This window comes from Falco cherrug, chromosome 6 (assembly GCF_023634085.1).
Source record: "Falco cherrug isolate bFalChe1 chromosome 6, bFalChe1.pri, whole genome shotgun sequence".
In the NCBI taxonomy this organism is placed as follows: domain Eukaryota; kingdom Metazoa; phylum Chordata; class Aves; order Falconiformes; family Falconidae; genus Falco; species Falco cherrug.
In genome coordinates, this window is record NC_073702.1 from 72,760,974 (window position 1) to 72,779,487 (window position 18,514).

Below are 18,514 nucleotides of genomic sequence, written 5' to 3' on the forward strand. Positions count from 1 at the left end.
AGGAGTGACCCACAGGATGTGAAAGACGAAGTCAGGAAAGAGATCAGGGAAGAGAAACACCCGAAGTGAGCTTGAAGACTGCTAAAGTCCTGGGAGGACGCAGGGGTGAAGAGTTTCAAGTGACACATTTGTACGTTTGGCAAATGTGATTTGATGCTGAATAATAAAGCTCGCGGCCGACGTACTGCAAAACAGCAAGTGCGGTTTAGCTTCCACTGAGAGACAAGCCAGGTGAGCGGCTCCCGTGGCGCTGGGATGATCAGAAACGAAGACCAGTGTCAAGAGAGATGAGCAGTAAACCCCCAGCGGCCCTAGAAACCTCTTGGCCTGCAGCTTTGGCATGCACACCACTGCGCTCGATGGATATTTATCCAGAGAAAACATCCCTTGCCCTCTGGGAATGGACTGACGGGCTGGGCAGAGCTCTTTCATCAGCCTGGTGTGTTGATGACATTTGATTGATAAACGTGTATTTCTTGATGCCCATGAGGGTTTCCAGGGCCAGCACAAGGCACTGTGGGTTGAGGAGCCTTTTCCCTTGCCTGGCTGTGCAATAAAGTTCACACCTCGCTGCCGTCCCTCTTAAAACCAGTTCTAGCAATTTTCTCCCTGCAGCTCCCAGCACCCCACAGGTGTTTAGTCCTTGGGATTTTTCTGAACATCCCTTTAATTTACCAGCAAACCCTGGGCTGTTACTCCTGCCATGTGGGGAAGCACAGCCTGCGAGGATGGGGCTGCATCCCCCTGGACCGTGCTTGTCCGTGAGTCACTGGCTGCACCCTGGCCCCAGCATCTTGCTTTACACTAACAATTAGTTATACAGAAGGAGCACAGCTTAATTTCCAGCTGCTAGGCTGAATTTGTGGTTCTGGTAACTAGGAAAACCTTTAAAATGGTGTAAACTTAATAAAGGACCAAGCTTCAAGTAATTTTTCAGCTAGTCACAAAGAGTCTTTTTCCTTTTTAATCAAAACCACCCGTGTGAGCCTGGACCAAGGATGCTTCAGGTCTCCTGTGCTGTTTGACATCCTGCACAGGCAATAATCTCCTTTGCCAGTGCCGAAGGGGCACCAGTGTGCCGTCAGTAATGCCCTGCCCCTCGGGCTGTTCCTGGGAGCTTGTGTTTTCACATTTCAGAGCAAAACATCATTGAGACAAAAAGCATCTGCAGTCAGAGGTGTCCCTGCTTTTCCCTTGCTAAGTGATGCCTGATCAATGAAGCAGGTTTCCCCTTCATCAAGGTTTAGCTCCCGCTTGCCTCTTTCTGGCCTTATTTCGCCCAAACCATGTGATTAAACAGTAATTAATCTCCTCTTTGCAAATAGATCTGTAGCCCCAGATGTGCCTGGCTGGGGCTTGCACTGCCAGCTTCCCAAGTCACCCCCAGCAATCGGGTTAATCTCCACTGTATCCTGCAGTGTTCGGGATGCTACTCTCCCCATCCTTCCCAGATCGCATCCAGGGAGTCTGAGGGACTCTCTCAGCTTTCCCAGGGGAAAACAGTCATGGATATGGAGGAGCAAAAGAAAACAGCCCTGAAACACCAGCAGCGTCGTGGCTCACTTGCTGGTGATCGCTGGCTTTATCACATCCCACTTGCCACCCGCCTTTTGCTGCTGGATTTATCTGAATTCTTCGGAGTAGCTGCGCGACGTGGCTAGCACCTTTTGGGGGAGTGCAAGATAAATAACAGGGCCTTCTCTCTGGGTTTTTTGGGTGGTTTTTTTCACAAAGGGATTATTCAGCAATACAGTGTGAGTGAGAGCTTCTGGCAGGGCTGGGGCTGGATTCCTCCAGCAGCATCACCTGCTCCACGTTGGATGCTCTTCTCCCATCTCTGGCCCTGCTGGCTCCCAGCTGACCGGCATCTGGGATGCTCCCTGCACATCAGTGGTAGGAGCTGCTTTTTTTTTCTCCAGCAGGTTTCCTTTGGCACAGTCCGTTCTCCATGAGTTCTTCCCAGCAGTTATTTCTTAAAAATGTTGGAAAAGTTCCAGATTGAATACTGTAGCTTGCACTAAACTGGATATACCATTTCCTTTTCAAAATGCTGATTTTGGATGCCTCTTTCTACAGGCTTCTGCTTAAGATGGGGGTTTTCTTCCTGCTAGCAGTAGGTTATCATCTAATTAGTGCCTTTATTTTATAATAATAAATAATTAGAAATCACATTATATCTTTATGAATATTCTTTCATTAAATGAAAATGCTGGAGTCTTATGGTGCGCATCCTGCCTTGCCTGTATGACAAGCAGTTAATATTTTGTTTATTATTGGTAATAATTTAGTAGTAAAACGATGGTTCTTTTGGCTGTAACGTCCCTTCTCTTTTGCTGCAGAGAAAGCAGCTGATGATGAAGTGCAGAAGTCTGACATCTCATCCAGCAGCCAAGGAGTGATTGAGAAGGAGTCTCTGGGACCTCTTCTTCTGGAGGTAGGTGCTAAAATGTTGCTGATGCTGCCAGGCTCCCACTACTGCCCAAAGCAAAGCAGCGCACCAAGAAAGTGAAATACAGAGGAGGAAGGCAACGGGGACGTAATTGGGATGCTCTAGGCCCAACTGCATCCCTGGCCTAAGTTGTGGGTAAACTGATCTTAGTCCTTCACTTCAGCAAATGGTTTGGAAAGTGAGTCTTAGCCAAGCTTGATGGAGCTTGGATTGGTCAAGTTGAAGCTGTTCTGGATACCTTCTTCATATTGGCATGAAAATAATGAGTTGCTTCTAACTGGGGATTAAATGAGCCCTCGGCCTCATTTGGAGGTCAGTTAGGTAGCGTGGGGGATGGATTTCAGCAGATCTGAGTCCTCCTGTCCTCTGAAAAACAGGGAGGATGAGGAGAGCGCTTTTCGGTTGGTATCAGTAACTCAGAAATAATCACCTTTCAGGAAAAAGGTCAGGCTTGGACCTGACGGGATCACCTTGTGTGGAGAGGGTTATTATGTGGGGTTATCATATTTTATCACAGATAAATTTGAAATCCAAAATCAGTCAGCTGGTAATTTCATGGTGTGGTCAGGCTTGGGGCTGGGGGAGCTCCTCCCTGGAGGTGGCCAGCACCATCCCACAGCCACCTTCTTGCCTTGAAACTGCCTGATAAAATTACACGTTCAAAGACCAAAAGGAAGCAACATCATCATCTGATTCATTTAATTAACTGTAAGAGCATAATTGCTGACATGACACAGTCCAACGATTTACTCTCTGGTTTCTGTTGGGAGCCCAGTAGCCGGGAGGTGAAATGTGGCATCATTTTTGAGACTGAAAGGCAACCTGAGTTTCAGGATTCCTGGGGAGAGAGACTCTCCCTGGCAATGTTTTTGGCCTCTTCTGCATCTCCAAAAGATGCTTGGAGGCCGCAGGGAGCTCTCCCGTGCTGCCATCCATGCTTTTCAAGACCTGTTTAATCCCTCTCCATACCACAGTGGTCTCCCCTGAGCCCTGGGGTGAGGGTGTCAAAATAAGTAAATGTCTGCAAGAGGTGACTCTGCAGATGGAGGAGTTAATGCAGAAGGGATGGGAAGGGGGTCAGCATCAAAGGAAGGGTCTGACTTGTGGAAAGGATGGAAAGCATGTGGGTGGAGTTAATGGGGAGTTGGTAGCTTGGCTACAGAGGTGCTCAGTCTGACAGATCCAGTCTGACAGATCTTTCTTAAAAATGCAGAAAGGGCTTAGAAATTAGTCTGCGAAAGGCACGTGCATTTTGAGGGGTGCGTTGGGTGCTAGGAACAGGCTTGAGAATATGAAGGGATGCAGGAGAAGGTGGCAGATCCTCAACAAAACCCCAGTATTTGGGTTCTACTGGGAGAAGGCATCCTATGAGAGCAGTGGCAGAACCAACAAAACCATAAGAGAGAGAGCAGCGTCCGTACCTCCACAGTAAATCCATGTATTTCACAGTGCAGTCTTGGGAACATGCCTTTACATCGCTGAAATGCTGAAAGTGGGGCCAGGTGGCTCAACAGAGCATCGTTCAGCCAGGGTCGTGTCCATAACCACACATAGGAATATGTGGCTCCCTGTGGCCACAAGCCGGCACCTGGGGTGATGGGGAGCAGATTGCCTTGGGGTGAAGCAGGGATGACAGCACATCAGTAATAGAAGTAGCCCTGGAAAACCTGGGGTCATCATAAAGAAAAGGAAATTTAATTAAATCGGATCACTTCTGACCTAATATTATCCCAAATGCTTGGGTTGGGTATCGATGCATCCTTTCTGCGGGAAGGAACGCAGAGGGGCATTAATGCTCAGTCAATGCTGCTTTATAAACAGCCTATCCTGTATTACTTGATTTAAAATCCATGTTTAGATTTTGTTTAGCACCTGTACAGGCTGAGGAATGATTTCCTCATTGGCCTTCTCCCACAGCAGCGTGTGAAGCCTGCACACTCAAGATGCTGACCCTGACCCATGCCCATGCTACAGGACAACCGTGTCTGCACTTTGAGGACACCAAGCCCTTACCGCCCTTAGTTTGTTTTCCGTGCAGATTGACCCCAAGGTGCAGTTAGTGGCTTCGCTGGTATCCAAGCAGTCTGCAGCCTCTCATGCCTAAAAACATTCCCCAGATGACTTCCAGCTTCTTCTAGGTGCCCTGGGCTCAGGCAGGATTTTCAAACCCAGAACAGTGGAGATAAAAAAGGCTATTAAAAAGCATCTTCATTTTTAGGAAGGTTTTCTGCCTCTTGACCTGTTGTTTGGGCTTGACTTCCATAAGCAATTGCGCTGATAAAGTATTTCAATATTGAAACCATGGACAGATGCCCAGCATTGCTGCTGGAGGAATGGGGGCTACAGAGGAGGGGTGCAAGCTGGGTCCCCACCGGCTGCTGCCTCAGAGCTCCCCTGCCCCTTCCCTGCTCCCCCGGCCCCCCAAAACCAGCATCACCTGCGGAGAAGGGTCCAGGTGGGGTTTACCATCCAGCCTGGGTCTTTTTTTTGGGTGCCCAAAGTGCAAAGGCTGGTTGTCTTGGCAACAGCTGGGAACAAGGAAAATTGCAGTCTATCTGCCAGAACCATTTTGACAAAAGATTTCTTTCTTCCTTATTTTTTTTTCTTTTTTAAATGCTTCCTGTTTCTTGCACTTAATGTTGCTTTGCAGCAAAACCTGATTTTTAGAAACGGCATTAAATAAAGCCTGGATGCTCTCCATCAGAGGAACTCTCTGCTGGCATGAACAAGTGGGAGGATGGAGAGGAGAGAGCAGTGCCGCGGGTACCAATTTTTGGGCATCCTGAGTTTCTCTTGTCCCTACACCACCTCCCACTCTGGGATATGGCCAGATCTAGTTGCAGGATTACGGTCCACCAGAACTTGCTGTGGATGAGTAGGATAACTAGGAATTAGAGTCCAGGAAAACCAGATCCTTCCTGGATGAAGCATTTTAGGTGATGCATGCTTGGAAGACATAAATCAAGGAGCAGCCTTCTCAAGGGCTCCTCACACAAGCCCTGGGCTCTGCAGCTCTCAGCTTATTTCACAGCACCAGAAAGCATTACCTCTCCAGTACCACGGCAGTGAATTAAAAACCTTGATGGTGTCCTCGTTAAAATAAGCAGATCTCCCCGCCTTGTATGATTGGGTTTGGGCCGTGCTTGTCCTCCTCCATTTGACTGCGGGGCTGAATTTGCCACATGCGTGCTAAATGAATGAAGAAAACTGTTATTTGCATGCTGCAAAGGCTCTGTCATTCTTGGGCTGTAATTAAGCAAATCAGGCTTGCCAAATTAGAGCCTTTCTGACTGCTTTGGCCCTTGAAAGAGGGTTGTTTCTCCTCCACTGGCACCATCCTTAGTGGCAGGGATGTCCTTAGCAGAGGAGGCTGCAGGTGTTTAAGCAAATGTGCTGCTATTTGATCACTGCTGTAATAAAAAGTGGGGGTGAAGCCAAGCTGTGAGAGGCAGAGGAAGATGGCCCATGGTCAAGGAGCATCCTGACCTGCTCTGGGACCCACTGCCCACACACTGCCCAGGTTTATTCCCCTTGTAGGCGTTGGATGGCTTCTTCTTCGTTGTGAACCGCGAAGGGAGGATCGTCTTCGTCTCTGAGAACGTGACCAGCTACCTGGGTTATAACCAGGAGGAGCTCATGAACACCAGTGTCTACAGCATCCTGCACGTGGGGGATCACGCCGAGTTCGTCAAGAACTTGTTGCCAAAGTCTCTAGGTAAGAGAACCCTCGAGGTGGTTTTTTTTTATCAGCAGGTGCTTGGAAAGCGCTGTTGAAAACACTGTTGCGTCTTCAGTGAAGCTGGCCTTATATTATTTTTTATGTATATTACTTACATATGTTACTATTTTTTATATTGTTTACTGTGAAATTTGGAGATATACCAAAGCCAGATAAAAATCCGTAAACCTTTGCCTAGTGAAATACATCCTACAAGTGAGATACCCATATTAGATTTTTTAATAAATAGCTGGTGAATGACAATATTCAAGTCATCTCCCCTTTGGCTTTCTCTGCCGAGAAGACTTTTGCCTTCAGCTTTGGTTCGTGGGTGTGAAGAACTGACTCGTCTGCCCAAAACAAGGAGCACATATAGGAGCGTTAGGGGAACGAAGAGGAAGATTTTGAGGTGTTGATTTGGGGGGACTGAGCCTGTTGGCTTATCCCAGTTCATTTCAGGTGTCCTCCCAGCTGGAGGGGGGTTGTCCCCAGCTGGTTTCAGAGCCTGTCAGTATTCTGCCCAGTATGTAGCGTGGGGATATGCTGCACCTGGGGGTGTGAGAAAGGGTCACGGTGCAAACAGTGAGCTCGCGATGGTCTCCTACACCAGGAGAACGAACAGTTGTGAGGGTGGGAGGAAGCATCGCATGGTGAAGGCACTTGCAGGGTGTTGGAAGCGAGCAAAGCAGAAGGTTTTATTTGTTGACTGGAGGCGAGCATTCTCCGGGTGGCTGACGTGGGTGAGACATCACTGATCCCTCATCCACTCACACCTTTGAAGAAAAAGGAAGATGAGCCTTTTCCAAGTAGTTTGACTTAAAAATAGGGAGGGTTTTTTGAAATTCACACTTGTCTTCCTTCTGGGTAAATACAAGGATGTCTTAAACCACCTAAATCTATGGGCACTCATCAGGTTGAGCCTGTAGATGTTCAGGCATTGTCTTTTCCCTGTGGCTGCCCAGTGTACGGCTGGGTATTTTGTCTTTCCTTGGATGTTACAAGCCCCTCAGCTTTTCCTGTAGGTCAGGTTGCATGAAAGCTTCATAACCTGCTGGTGGCAAAACTGTTTGGATTGCATACGGATGTCCACAAAGATGTAGATAGAGGCTTAGAAAAATCAGCCAACTGGTGCCCAGAGGTTTTTGGGAAAAAGCTGGGTTACGTAAAAAAATGAAAGGGGAAGGCTTTTGCTGCTGCAGTACCAGAAGATCTCACTGCTGACTTACCCCAGAAATGAGGAGGAAACAAAGAACAAACTAATTTCTATGGAGATGCTCAGCTGGACTTGCTGGAAAAGTCTTGGGATCGTTGCTTCAGAGTGATATCAAGTCCAACAGCAAGAAGCAGGAGTCTTCCCAGGCTCTGGAAGTGACTCAGAGCCCCCCTGCCTCAGTTCTTCTTCTGCTTATAAGATGGAGATGGTAGCACCTACCGGAGATGTAAGGAGCAGTTCATAAACGTCACTGCGATGACTGTCATGACGATGCACTGGTTTCCTTTGTAGGTGCTCTTAGGGCCCAGCTGGGAGCGTGGAGCTGGGCACGGGGTCTTCAGCAGGTCCGAAGGAGCCCCAGGGGCTGGCGGGGGCCGCTCTGCCCCTGGCTCTGCTCTTGGCTCGCCCCTGACCTGGGCAGCGAGCTGCTTTCTTCCTCCATGCTGTTGCTTTTCCTTCTGTTCCCTTATCCGAGGGGTCCTCCGGAAGGTGGGGGCGACGTGTGTGTGGCGCAGCTCCTGACATCCCCTCTTCCTTCTCCTTTTTCCATCCCCCAGTAAACGGAGTTCCTTGGCCTCAAGAAGCAACCAGGCGCAACAGCCATACCTTCAGCTGCAGGATGCTGATCCGGCCGCCTGACGAACCAGGTGCTGAGAACCAGGAGGCTCGTCAGCGCTACGAGGTGATGCAGTGCTTCACTGTCTCCCAGCCCAAGTCCTTCAAGGAGGAAGGAGAAGGTAGGGGAGAGCATCCTCTGCTTCCAACCCTGTGTTTGGGGTGGGGAGGGCAGGGCAGGGCAGGCAAGAGGAGTGTGGTAGGGATGGCAGTGCAGGCAGGAGGACCAGGGTGGGGACAGCAGTGCCGGCAGGAGGAGGACAAGGATGGGGATGGCAGCGCCGGCAGGAGGAGGACAAGGATGGGGGACAGCAGTGCCAGCAGGAGGGGACCAGCATCATCCTGCAGGGCTGCCTGGTGGGGCTGGTTACTCCTGGCCTGGCACAGATGATCCTTGGCCCAGGGGAGACACTGGGGGCGATGCCTGGAGTTCACTGCTGGCTTCTCACCCTCTCCGAGCCGATGCCCTCCAGCCATCCTGGCTTCTCTGGCCCTCCAGAGCTGCCTCTGGGGCTGCTTACAGTCAGTATTCCTTAGGGAAGGAGCACTGTTTTATTACCCACCAAAGCTCACTGGCTGCAGGACCCTTCCAGCGAGTGACACGGGTGTGTGACGCCCCACCTTGCGCCTTCACCGCTGACGACCGCAGCGCTGCCTGCGTGTCCGTGGGCTGAATCAGCTGCCTGCAGGCGGATCGCGGGGACTCAGGGCAGGCGGGGTTCCCTTGGCACCGCAGGGGCTGTTGCTTTCCTGCAAGCGCCCTAACTCTCCTTTCAGTGTCCCAGCTATTATTTTCCAGTGCATTAGCTGGATTAATCCGTTGCGGTTTACACAGGAGATCATGACTGGAAGGAATAAATTACGGTATTTTATGACCAGATACTTTGCCTGAAGCCGACAGTTGCTGGCTTTTAGTGCTGAATTTTATTGTATGATACTGCCAGATCCAAGGAGCCTTTACAATTAATTTCTCCAAGCGCTGGAAACCTCTTTTCCAGCAAATTTTATAGTTTAGACAGAGCCTGTTTGCTTTGAAGGGCTGGAGGATTGCTCAAGGTAAACACTTCCAGGACAGGACGTGGCAATCAAGCCCAGCAGTGGTAATTTTAATTGAAATTCAATATTGCAAGTGGTGGTTGTAACACTGATTTTCATGTTGTCGGTTCCTTCTCCTTTTCCCACTTGGGCAGATTTCCAGTCATGTCTAATATGCATTGCAAGGCGATTACCTCGACCAGCAGCCGTCACCCCTTCCGAATCCTTCGTGACCAAGCAAGACACCACAGGTAACATCCCAACGATGCCAGGGCGTCCTGGCTCCGGAGGAGCTGTTGTCCCTTGGGGGAAGAGGCCAGCGGGGCGGTATGGGACCCCATAGCAGGAGCAGCAGCCTGTCCTTTTCAAACTGCATGCTGACTGCTAGGACCAATGTGGGTGACGCCTCGGGTGGAGGCACCTCAGCTGAGTTTACATCTCACCTGAGCCAATACACCAGACCCGTGCCCCGCACACAGCTCCTCTCCGCTCCCTTGGATTCAGGGACCGTTGAGCTGATTGATGCGAGTGAAACAATCATCACCTTTCATACTAGGGTTTGTTCTCAGCCAAATATTGCTTTCTAGTCATTCTGGTGACCTTCTTTCTGGTAGTTCATCATAATCCTGGACTTCCCTGCAGCCTGAAAATCCTTTATGAATGTTTTCTCTGCTCCCTGCCCATAGCTGTAAGACAGTCAGCAAAGCTGCCTGGTGTTTCGTATCGAGGGAGAAGGCAGGCAGCAGGTCCTGCGTGGTGTAGACTCCCTGGGTGTGGGCAGGGTTGCTGGCAGGGTGTCCTGCCGGGTGAGGCCATGTCCAGCCTGGCTACCCCAGCTCCGGAGGGCAAGGATCCTATTGCATGGAAATGCCTTTTGTTTGGTTTCGTGGCTGCTTCAGCTGGCCAAAGTGTATGTAGAGATGGATACATGTTCCAGAGCAAACTCCTTGAACTTCCACCTCCTTTTGGAGGATGTCCTTGTGTGCTTCTGCCACTGCTGCCTGACGCCAAACAGGACACGGCTTCATTTTCCACCTTGATGGACCTGTTTGTGCTGAGGGACTTCTCATGCTGTGCTTGAGTAACGTGGCTTCTCTCTCTCTCTGCCCAGGTAAAATCATCTCCATTGACACCAGTTCCCTGAGAGCTGCTGGCAGGACGGGCTGGGAGGATTTGGTGCGGAAATGCATCTACGCTTTCTTCCAGCCGCAGGGCAGAGAGCCATCTTATGCCAAGCAGCTCTTTCAAGAAGGTAATGGACTCCTCTTCCCAGCTGGTGCAGTCTCCTGCTGAGCAGCGGGAGTTGCAAAGAGAAGCTGAGACATGGTCCTCCTTGCTGGATAGGTGCTTTTCAGAAAAACAAATACTGCAACAATAATCACAGTGTGCCAAAGAGAGAGAGGAGAGGGCTGAGTAACACTGGAGGAGCTCCTCCAGCCATGACATTCCCTCTCACCTTTCAAGAAATACAGAATTGAGGCAAATAGGAGCTAAATAGGATTATCTTAATTTTTTTCCTGTGCTATCTGCAAACACCATCCTCAGTGTCTGAGCAGAAGCAGCGGAAGCTCATTCATGAGCATCTTTGCTCTGTCGGCTCTTTTGTGAGCATCTTTGCTGTGTTGGCGAGGATGCTTACAACAGGGATGTGGGGAAGGCAGGAATGTAGGAGCAGGAGGTCGCTCAGCCTCTGGAGAGCTGTGATTCTGCCAGGGTTGCAGCAGCAGCGTCCTGCTGCACCTTCCCAGGCTGGCTGGGCTTCATCAGCTTGTATGTTGTATGCTGGTGCTTGAGTGATTGCCCCTTCGGAAGCTGTGAGCCCTCAGGGATGGCACCAAATGGATTTAGATTTGCCCATTGCAGGACATGGGTTCGGAGCTGGAGAAGCAGCTGGGAGGATTTCTGTGCCACCCACGGTTACGTGTACCCCTCTTATTTTCTGGGTCTATGGGGTTAGCCAACATGCAGCGTGTGGTTTTGTTTGCTGGGAAGGTGGTTGTCCCAGGCAGGTTCTCCTTCTCTTCAGCTCCCTCCATCCTCCCGCTGGTGCTTATAAGGTGGCGCAGGTTCTGACTTGTGTTTCAAAGGGGGCTGATGTGTTTCTGGTTGTCTCCTTCAGTGATGACACGTGGCACGGCCTTCAGCCCCTCGTACCGATTCACCCTGAGCGACGGGACGGTGCTTAGTGCCCACACCAAGTGTAAGCTCTGCTACCCCTCCAGCCCAGAGATGCAGCCCTTCATCATGGGCATCCACGTCATCGACAGGTATGTCCCCATCCCGCCGCTACCGAGCTGTGCCAGCGCCTGCGAGGGCAATCCAGGAATCAAAGTGCCCGTTCCCTGCGGTGGAAAGAGGATCCACTGGTGTTTTGTGGTGCTGGTTCGGAGATGTGATCCCCGTGGAGAATCTGAGGCTGAAAACCAGCATGATGGCAGCTCTGTTGCTCTTGATTATTCTTGTTTCGCAAAGTGATGGCCCGGGGAGTTCAGGTGGAGGTTTATAGACGTGCTTCACGTTTCTGCCTTGCCCTGGAGAACTTAAAATACTTGGGGAGGGAGAGGCTCTGACAGACTGGCAGGACAGGGAGAGGTGAGGCTGTGGACCTGGGCCATTCTGGGGAAACATGAGGGGGTTGGGGCGGTGAGGAATGCTGTTGGAGCCTGGTCCTCCTCCAGCCGTGTAGGAACATAAGACCCAGAGAAGGTGATGCCTTTGGGGTTTAGCCAGTAAGCGGCTGCAATCCTGAGCAGCGTCACATTTCTGGGGAGTTGCTGAAGCTGCTGCGCTCTATCTGTGCTACTAAAACAGATCCAGAAGCACTGGTGGAGCAAGGAAGGCTGAGACCACCAGAGCTTGCGAGCTGCTGCTCTCCAGGCTTCCGAGCTCTGGAGCATGTATGGGGGGGCAGGAGCTGCCTGGGTGACACTAAAGATTTAGGCAAAGCCTCTGGTGACTTTTCCTTTCCTTTTCATCTCCCACAGGGATCATGGCATGCTCTCACCCCAGGAGAACACTAACTCCGCAATGTCCCTTCCCCGGGTCAGCCCCTCACTGAACCCCAGCATCTCCCCAGGGCAAGGCATGGCCCTGCCGCCCTCCATCCCTCCCTCCAACGGCAGCATGTTGGCCACCAACGTGAACCAGCAGCCAGGCGCCGGCCTCCACAACAGCAACTCCAGCACCAGCCAAACCAGCTTTGGATGTTCACCTGGAAACCAGATAGGAGCCAATGTTGCCTTAAGCCAGGGACAAGCTGGTCCCCAGAACAGTAACCACACTTTGAACCTCAGTAGCTCCCCCATGAATAGTCCGGGGATCACCCCACCACAGTTCATGTCTCCAAGGCATCGGGTCAGCCCAGGGCTGGTGCCCAGACCCAGGGTGCCCAGCAATCCCTTCTCACCCACCATGCCCACCATGCACTCCCCCGTGGGCATGGCCAACAGTGGCAGTGGGGGCGGCTGTGGCACCGGTGGCACCAGACCCTTTCCCAGCGCCCCCATAAACTCTATGCAGGGGCTGACCGAAGGGCCCAGCACACCGGTGGGCTACTCCACGCCACCCCCCGTGCTGAGACAGCTCAGCTCCCAGAGCTCGCCCGGCCGCCTCGCCATGCAGCCCATGAAAGCAGAGTCGAAGGACAACAAAGAGATCGCCTCCATCCTGAGCGAGATGATCCAGTCGGATGGCGGTTCGGGGGATGGAAAACCGCTGGACTCGGGCATGCTGCACGCCAGCGACAGGCTCTCAGAGGGGGACAGCAAGTGCTCCCAAGCCACCAGCCACAAGCTGGTCCAGCTCCTGGCCACCACAGCGGAGCAGCAGCTTCGGCACGCTGATGCGGACACGAGCTGCAAAGATTCATTAGCCTGCGCGGGCACCGCCGGCACCTTGGCCTCCGGCAACCCTCCCAGCAGCACCTGCCCTTCCTCCCATAGCTCACTGACCGAGCGGCACAAGATCTTGCATAGACTCCTTCAGGAGGGCAGCCCTTCCGATATCACCACCCTGGCCATGGAGCACGAGAAGAAGGAGACGGCGCCGAACCCTGCCACCACCCCCACGGCTCAGAGCCAGCTGCCGGGCACCCCGGACATCAAACTGGAGCCGGACGCGCTGAAGAAAAAAGATGTCAAGGATCACCAGCTCCTGCGCTATCTGCTGGACAAAGACGAGAAGGAGCTTGCTGCAGCCCCGGCGCTGAGCCTGGATGATGTGAAGGTGAAGGTGGAGAAGACGGAGCAGATGGAGCCTTGTAACACAGCCCCGGTGCCGCTCGCCAAACCTCCTGCAGCGGAGGAGGTCAAGCTGGAGACGCAGGGCCAGGTGAGTTGACCCATGTGCATCCACAAAGGTGGGATGCTCTTGACAAGTTGTGTGCTGGGGGCACTTAGCCCAAACCTGCTGGCGTGCTCCCTCCACAGCAAGCCAGTGGAGCTGGGACAAGTGTGGAGAGAACTGCTGCAACCTTCTGTGCCTTCTTCTCCACCTTCTCCAGCACTGATGCCACCTTCCGCAGTGCTGGTGCCACCTCCTCCACTGCTGGTGCCACCTTCCGCAGTGCTGGTGCCACCTCCTCCACTGCTGGTGCCACCTTCTGCAGTGCTGGTGCCACCTCCTCCACTGCTGGTGTCGCCATCTCCAGCCCTGGTGCTGTCCGCTTTTGTCCAGGTGCTTCGTGTTCTGTCTGCTCAGATCTTCAAGGCAATGGTAGGAAGGAAAGAGAGAAACTTTTAGCGAGGTGTGTAAAAATGAGGAAGAAATGCAGGACGTCGCTGCAGCTGGTGGGCTTGAGTGAGGAGAAGGCTATGGTGCATGTTGCCACGCAAAAAGAGTCTTAATTCTCACATCTCTGGGCGCATTCAGGGCTCGTGTCCCAGGGAATTTGCAATCCATCGCCCTCTTGTTGGCTGAGATTAGCAATTATACAGGCCTTTTAGTTATCCCAAAAGTATTATTAAATTGAATAATCCAGCGACAGATCTCTGCAATAGAGATTTGGGTGTATAAATATTCATTACACGCAGCTATGAATAGAAGAGATTTCTTATTTTTGAAAGCCAGGGGAGATGGTAACATGGATAGGACTGCTTAATCCTTTTTAAGCAAAGAGAAGAGAGCGGCTGACATGAAGAGCGGGGCTGATGGCAGCTTACCGGCTGCGGCAAGTAAGGCGCCTGCCTTTCGGAGATACGGGGTGAATAACGGCGCTCAGAGGGCCGGGAATGGCAAATGCACAATAAGTCTCTTAATAAGGTTAAGGGCTCAGTTGTCTTGGGAGTCGCGGTGGGTTATCCTATAGGCAAGTGGGAATCAAACTCCTTATCTCTCTCGGTAATGTACTTTCCTGGTGTCATCTGCTTGCTGGATGGTGCATCTCCCCCCCCACCTCCCGTCTGAGATCCCATCGAGGTTAACGAGCCTCTGGATGAGGAAGACCCAGGGCAAGGCGTGCTCGTTGCGGGAGGCACGTGGGCGATGGCAGGTTGGGCGGTGAGCCTGGTACCCACCAGTACCCACCGGTGAGCCGGGTCCCCACCGCAGCACTCCTGCAGGAGGCACAGCACCCTCCCAGGAGCTGCACGGGCTCTCCCAGCCTGCTTTCATGGAGCTGGCAGCACGTTCAGGACGGGCACTTGTAGCCGAAACGCGGTCAAACGCGGGGGCACAGGAAGAGCTTTGCTCACCTGGTCTCCCAGGCGTCTGCATGCAGGAGCCACTCACCAGCCGGGGATGCAGGCGGGCTCGTTGCTGACCGTCAGTGATGGTTCCAGGTACTCTATCCTTCGGAGGGGGCGGAAAGCCCTATTAATTAAATAAGGCTGTGCTAGCTAATGGTGCTCTACTCGCAAACAGGCGCGCAGAGCTTGGATGGCTTCAGCCTGGATTGTTTATATGCCTCTCTCCTGTGCTCTTGGAAGCTGCTGAGCATTTTTTAGGCTCCTTCGTGGCTTTTCAGTTCCAAGTATCCCTCCCCGGGCAGCTGGGGAGCGTTAGGATTATACATTGGACCGTACTGAGTGCTTCCAAAGAGTTAATAAAAGAGGCTGGAGAGAGTTTTCGGAGTCTTAAAATGCATTTTCTGAGGAGTGAACAGCCCTTCACTGCTCAGCAGCTAAGGACGGGAGTTTCATTTCCACGCGTTTTCTGTTACAGACTGCTTTGGTGCGGCATGGGGAGGAGGAGCTGCCATTTCAAATAAAATCTAGCACTTGCTAGATTTTTGGTTTCATGTGTGATTATTTTAAGAATCAAAATGTCAATTAGGAGCAATATGAGTTGTGGGGCAGGCTCTGCAGCTTGCCTTCAGCCTTGAAGGAATTATTTCCTTTGCAGATTTATGCTATGGAAGCACCTTGGGTTTGCTCAGAGCTCCTGTTCATGGGGTAAGAACAAAAAATATTTGGGTAAGTCTTGGGAAAGAGCAAACAGGAATTACAAGAGTTAAAAAAAAAATGGAAGAAAAAGATTAAGCAAGGTTTTGGAAGGGCTTTTCACCCTTGTGCTTCAAGGCATGAGCTGAACCTCAGTTAGGTGAAAAGGAAACGTTTCTTCAGGTCAGATTGTCTTATATCCTGCATGAGGATGCCCTCGAGCATGATGCTGGGGAGCAGGCAGCACTCTCTGAGCCTGGAAGTGCTCCACCATGAGTGGACGGTGGAGTCCAAAGAGAAGTCATGGATGCCCCATGACTACAAATCTTCAAGGTTAGGTTGGACGGGGCTTTGAGCCACCTGATCTAGTGAAATATGTCGCTTGTTTACTGGGTGGGTGCACCTGGGAGCAGCTCAGTCCTCCTTGCCGAGCTGATTCCATGCGTGAGGCATCCTGTGAGCTGGCTGGGCCAGGGTCAAAGGGCAGAAGTGGGATGCTGTCCCTTGGTTTGCCTTTTGGTTGGCTCTGGGTTTGGCACCTGCCGGGAGCTGCAGGTTGGGGGAAGAAGCAGTCGTTCAGAAGTATTCAGCCACCCTGAGCCACCGTCCCTTGTGCCATGGGTTTTCTCACACATTTGTGGACAGAGGCAGGTCGTGGAGGTCTGAGCCTTCTCCAAGCAAGACTGGATGGCCTGAGCTGCTCCAGCCCTCCGGCACCGTGTGTTTTCTAGACAAGGAGGAGAAATAAAACACTCAAAGTGGGCACAGATTCCAGGTGCAAGTTCAGGTGCTCCAGAAAACAATTGACAAGCACCTTGCTCCCACCACGTGTCCTTCATTCCCACCTCTCCATCCTCCAACCTCTTCACATACCCAACAGGCAATGCAAGAATTTTACAGCGCCCATTTTATCCCTGCTTAACATCCATGTTGGATGCCCACAGCTGCTCCTGTGCCCTTCTTCTCCTTCTGCCTCCAGAATGACCTGCCTGTAGGAGGAGATGGAGTTCTGCTATATCGTGGATGTCTCCCACTTGCTTCACTTCTCTTTGCTTTGCAAACTTGAGCTTTAAAGAAGTTCTGCTTGGTCGAGAAATTACATTATCTGGAAGAGTTGAGATGTGCAAATGTCTGCTGCAGGAGCTGAATTTGCTGTGTTTAATTCTCTCTGTGAGCCTGGCTTTAGGAGGATATTCTACTTCTCAGGTTTCTGGGGTTAGGATTTGATGGGAAGGATACAGGGGAAATGAAAAAGAGTGGTTAGTCCATTGTAAATTGTAATATTGGTGGCTGCTGGTGGCAGTGCACTTTTCATCATCAGCATTGTCTAAACATCATTTAATTCACCAGATGCCACTGTAAAGGAAAAACAAGTATGTGCCCTGTCGTGTATATTTAAAATACCAACTCATCTACCCAGGTGCTACCATGAGGCTGTAGGAAAGGGGAAAAAAGAGCCATGAAGGTCAAGAGGGAGATTCTGCCATGGCGACGGGTCTCTCAGGTGCTGGACTGGGCTTGGGGTTTCAATGAAGCCACCACTGGTGGAGGGTCCATCCCAAGGTGGAGCTTCCCGCAGGGTTTTGTCCTTGTGATACACCAACCTGTGCATCATGGAGGTGAAACTGGAAGCAGGTGCAGCGGCAACTGGGATTGTCACCTGTTGGAGGATTTTGTCTGGGCTACGAAATATTTCCAGCTAGGATTTAGGGAGAAACTTCCTATGACTTCTTCTGGCAATGGACAAAGCTGTCATCTTGGTGAGAGGTCTTTAACACCACTGTGCCAGCCGGGGAGGTGCAGAGGCACCCCAGGGGTGCCCAAAGCCAGCAGCCTCCCAGCTATTTATCACAGGCAGGGGCTGTTGGCTGCAGCCTCGCATCTCAGCTTGATGGCAGAGCCTCTTGTCAAAGCCAGGATCCCAGTTCCTGCCAGGTTTCTCCCATCTTCTCCAGACCGCAGCATCATTCCCTCCATCAAATGCAAAGATTTTCCCTAGGGCTATCAAGTTGTCTGTTAATTACGCCATGTTAATGGCCAGGCTTTCCCTAGCGCCGAGGGGCGGCACTTCTGGAAGCAGTGTGCGTCCTTAGATTTTAAAGCATTTAGCTTCCCTTGAGATATTTTTCTTTTTAGCCAAAGCTCATTTATCTCAGCCCCTTTAATCCCAACCTGCTGCTTTACAGTGCCGCTATTACAGCCACTGGTGCAAGTCCCTTTTCCAGTAACTTTCCCATTTATTTGAGTCCCTGGGCTAAACATATATTCTTCTACTCTTAGCCGTGATGAAGGCAGGAAAACCTGAATGATATTTTACTGCCCCATTGAGGGTAATTACATGCCCAAGGCCCACATTGGTTTTGGACGCTTGTTCCAAAAAGTCACTTCTGTTTCTTAGAAAAGACCATTTTTTATTATTATAATTTCAGCATAAGCATATGTATATTAAGAAAGCAAATTATCTCCTGTTTTAAATAGCTGGAGGTTATATATACCGTTAATAATTATGCTAATTGCGGCATGCGAGCATCTCAAAGCTGCCACCAAGGACTGCGCTCCAGGGTGGGGACCCATGTGTGGCGGGGTCCTTGTCCCCGCAAGGTCTGCATCTAGCCAGGCAGAGGGGTGTGGGGCTCGTTCTCTATCCGTGCAGGATGCTTGGTGTTTCAGCAAGCAAAGGGATGGGGGGAGCAGTGCTGGAGGGCTGTGTGCGTATGAAAACAGCGCTCGGGCTCACTGATGCTGGTTTTGGGCTGAATCACCCACCTGTGGTTTTTTTCTCTCCTTCCTTAGTTTGCTGCTGAACTGGAGCAGCTGGACCAGCTCCTGCCCTCGCTGGAGAAGGCGGCTCAGCTGCCCGGCTTGTGTGGACCAGAGAGAAGTGAGAGCGGTGTGGCCAGCGTTGCTGTCAAACCAGAGATGCTGGCAGCTCCCCTGCAGCCCAGCGCCACTGCCAGAGCCCCCACGGGACTCAACCGTACGTGTCCATCCACTCACCGTACGTGTCCAGCATTCACCCCTCAACCCGGGTCCCTGCCAGGGCGTGGGAGGGGATGGCCTCCTCCATCACCAGCTCTGCTACAGGTGGATGGGGTACCACCGTCCTG

At 51.6% G+C, this 18,514-nt stretch overlaps 1 protein-coding gene across 9 annotated transcripts in view; it reads left to right on the forward strand.

Moving 5' to 3' along the window:
• NCOA1 (nuclear receptor coactivator 1) overlaps window positions 1-18,514 on the forward strand; it is a 179,366-nt gene that overhangs the window by 141,325 nt on the left and 19,527 nt on the right. For 7 of the 9 annotated variants that reach the window (XM_055713018.1, XM_055713023.1, XM_055713024.1 and 4 more), the window contains 8 exons: window positions 2,340-2,434; window positions 5,987-6,164; window positions 7,938-8,117; window positions 9,186-9,281; window positions 10,142-10,282; window positions 11,150-11,297; window positions 12,015-13,359; window positions 18,201-18,405. In XM_055713018.1, the coding sequence (XP_055568993.1) occupies window positions 2,340-2,434; window positions 5,987-6,164; window positions 7,938-8,117; window positions 9,186-9,281; window positions 10,142-10,282; window positions 11,150-11,297; window positions 12,015-13,359; window positions 18,201-18,405 (2,388 nt within the window). The remainder of the gene's footprint in view (window positions 1-2,339; window positions 2,435-5,986; window positions 6,165-7,937; window positions 8,118-9,185; window positions 9,282-10,141; window positions 10,283-11,149; window positions 11,298-12,014; window positions 13,360-18,200; window positions 18,406-18,514) is intronic. The other 2 variants (XM_055713021.1, XM_055713022.1) reach the window with 1 other exon arrangement.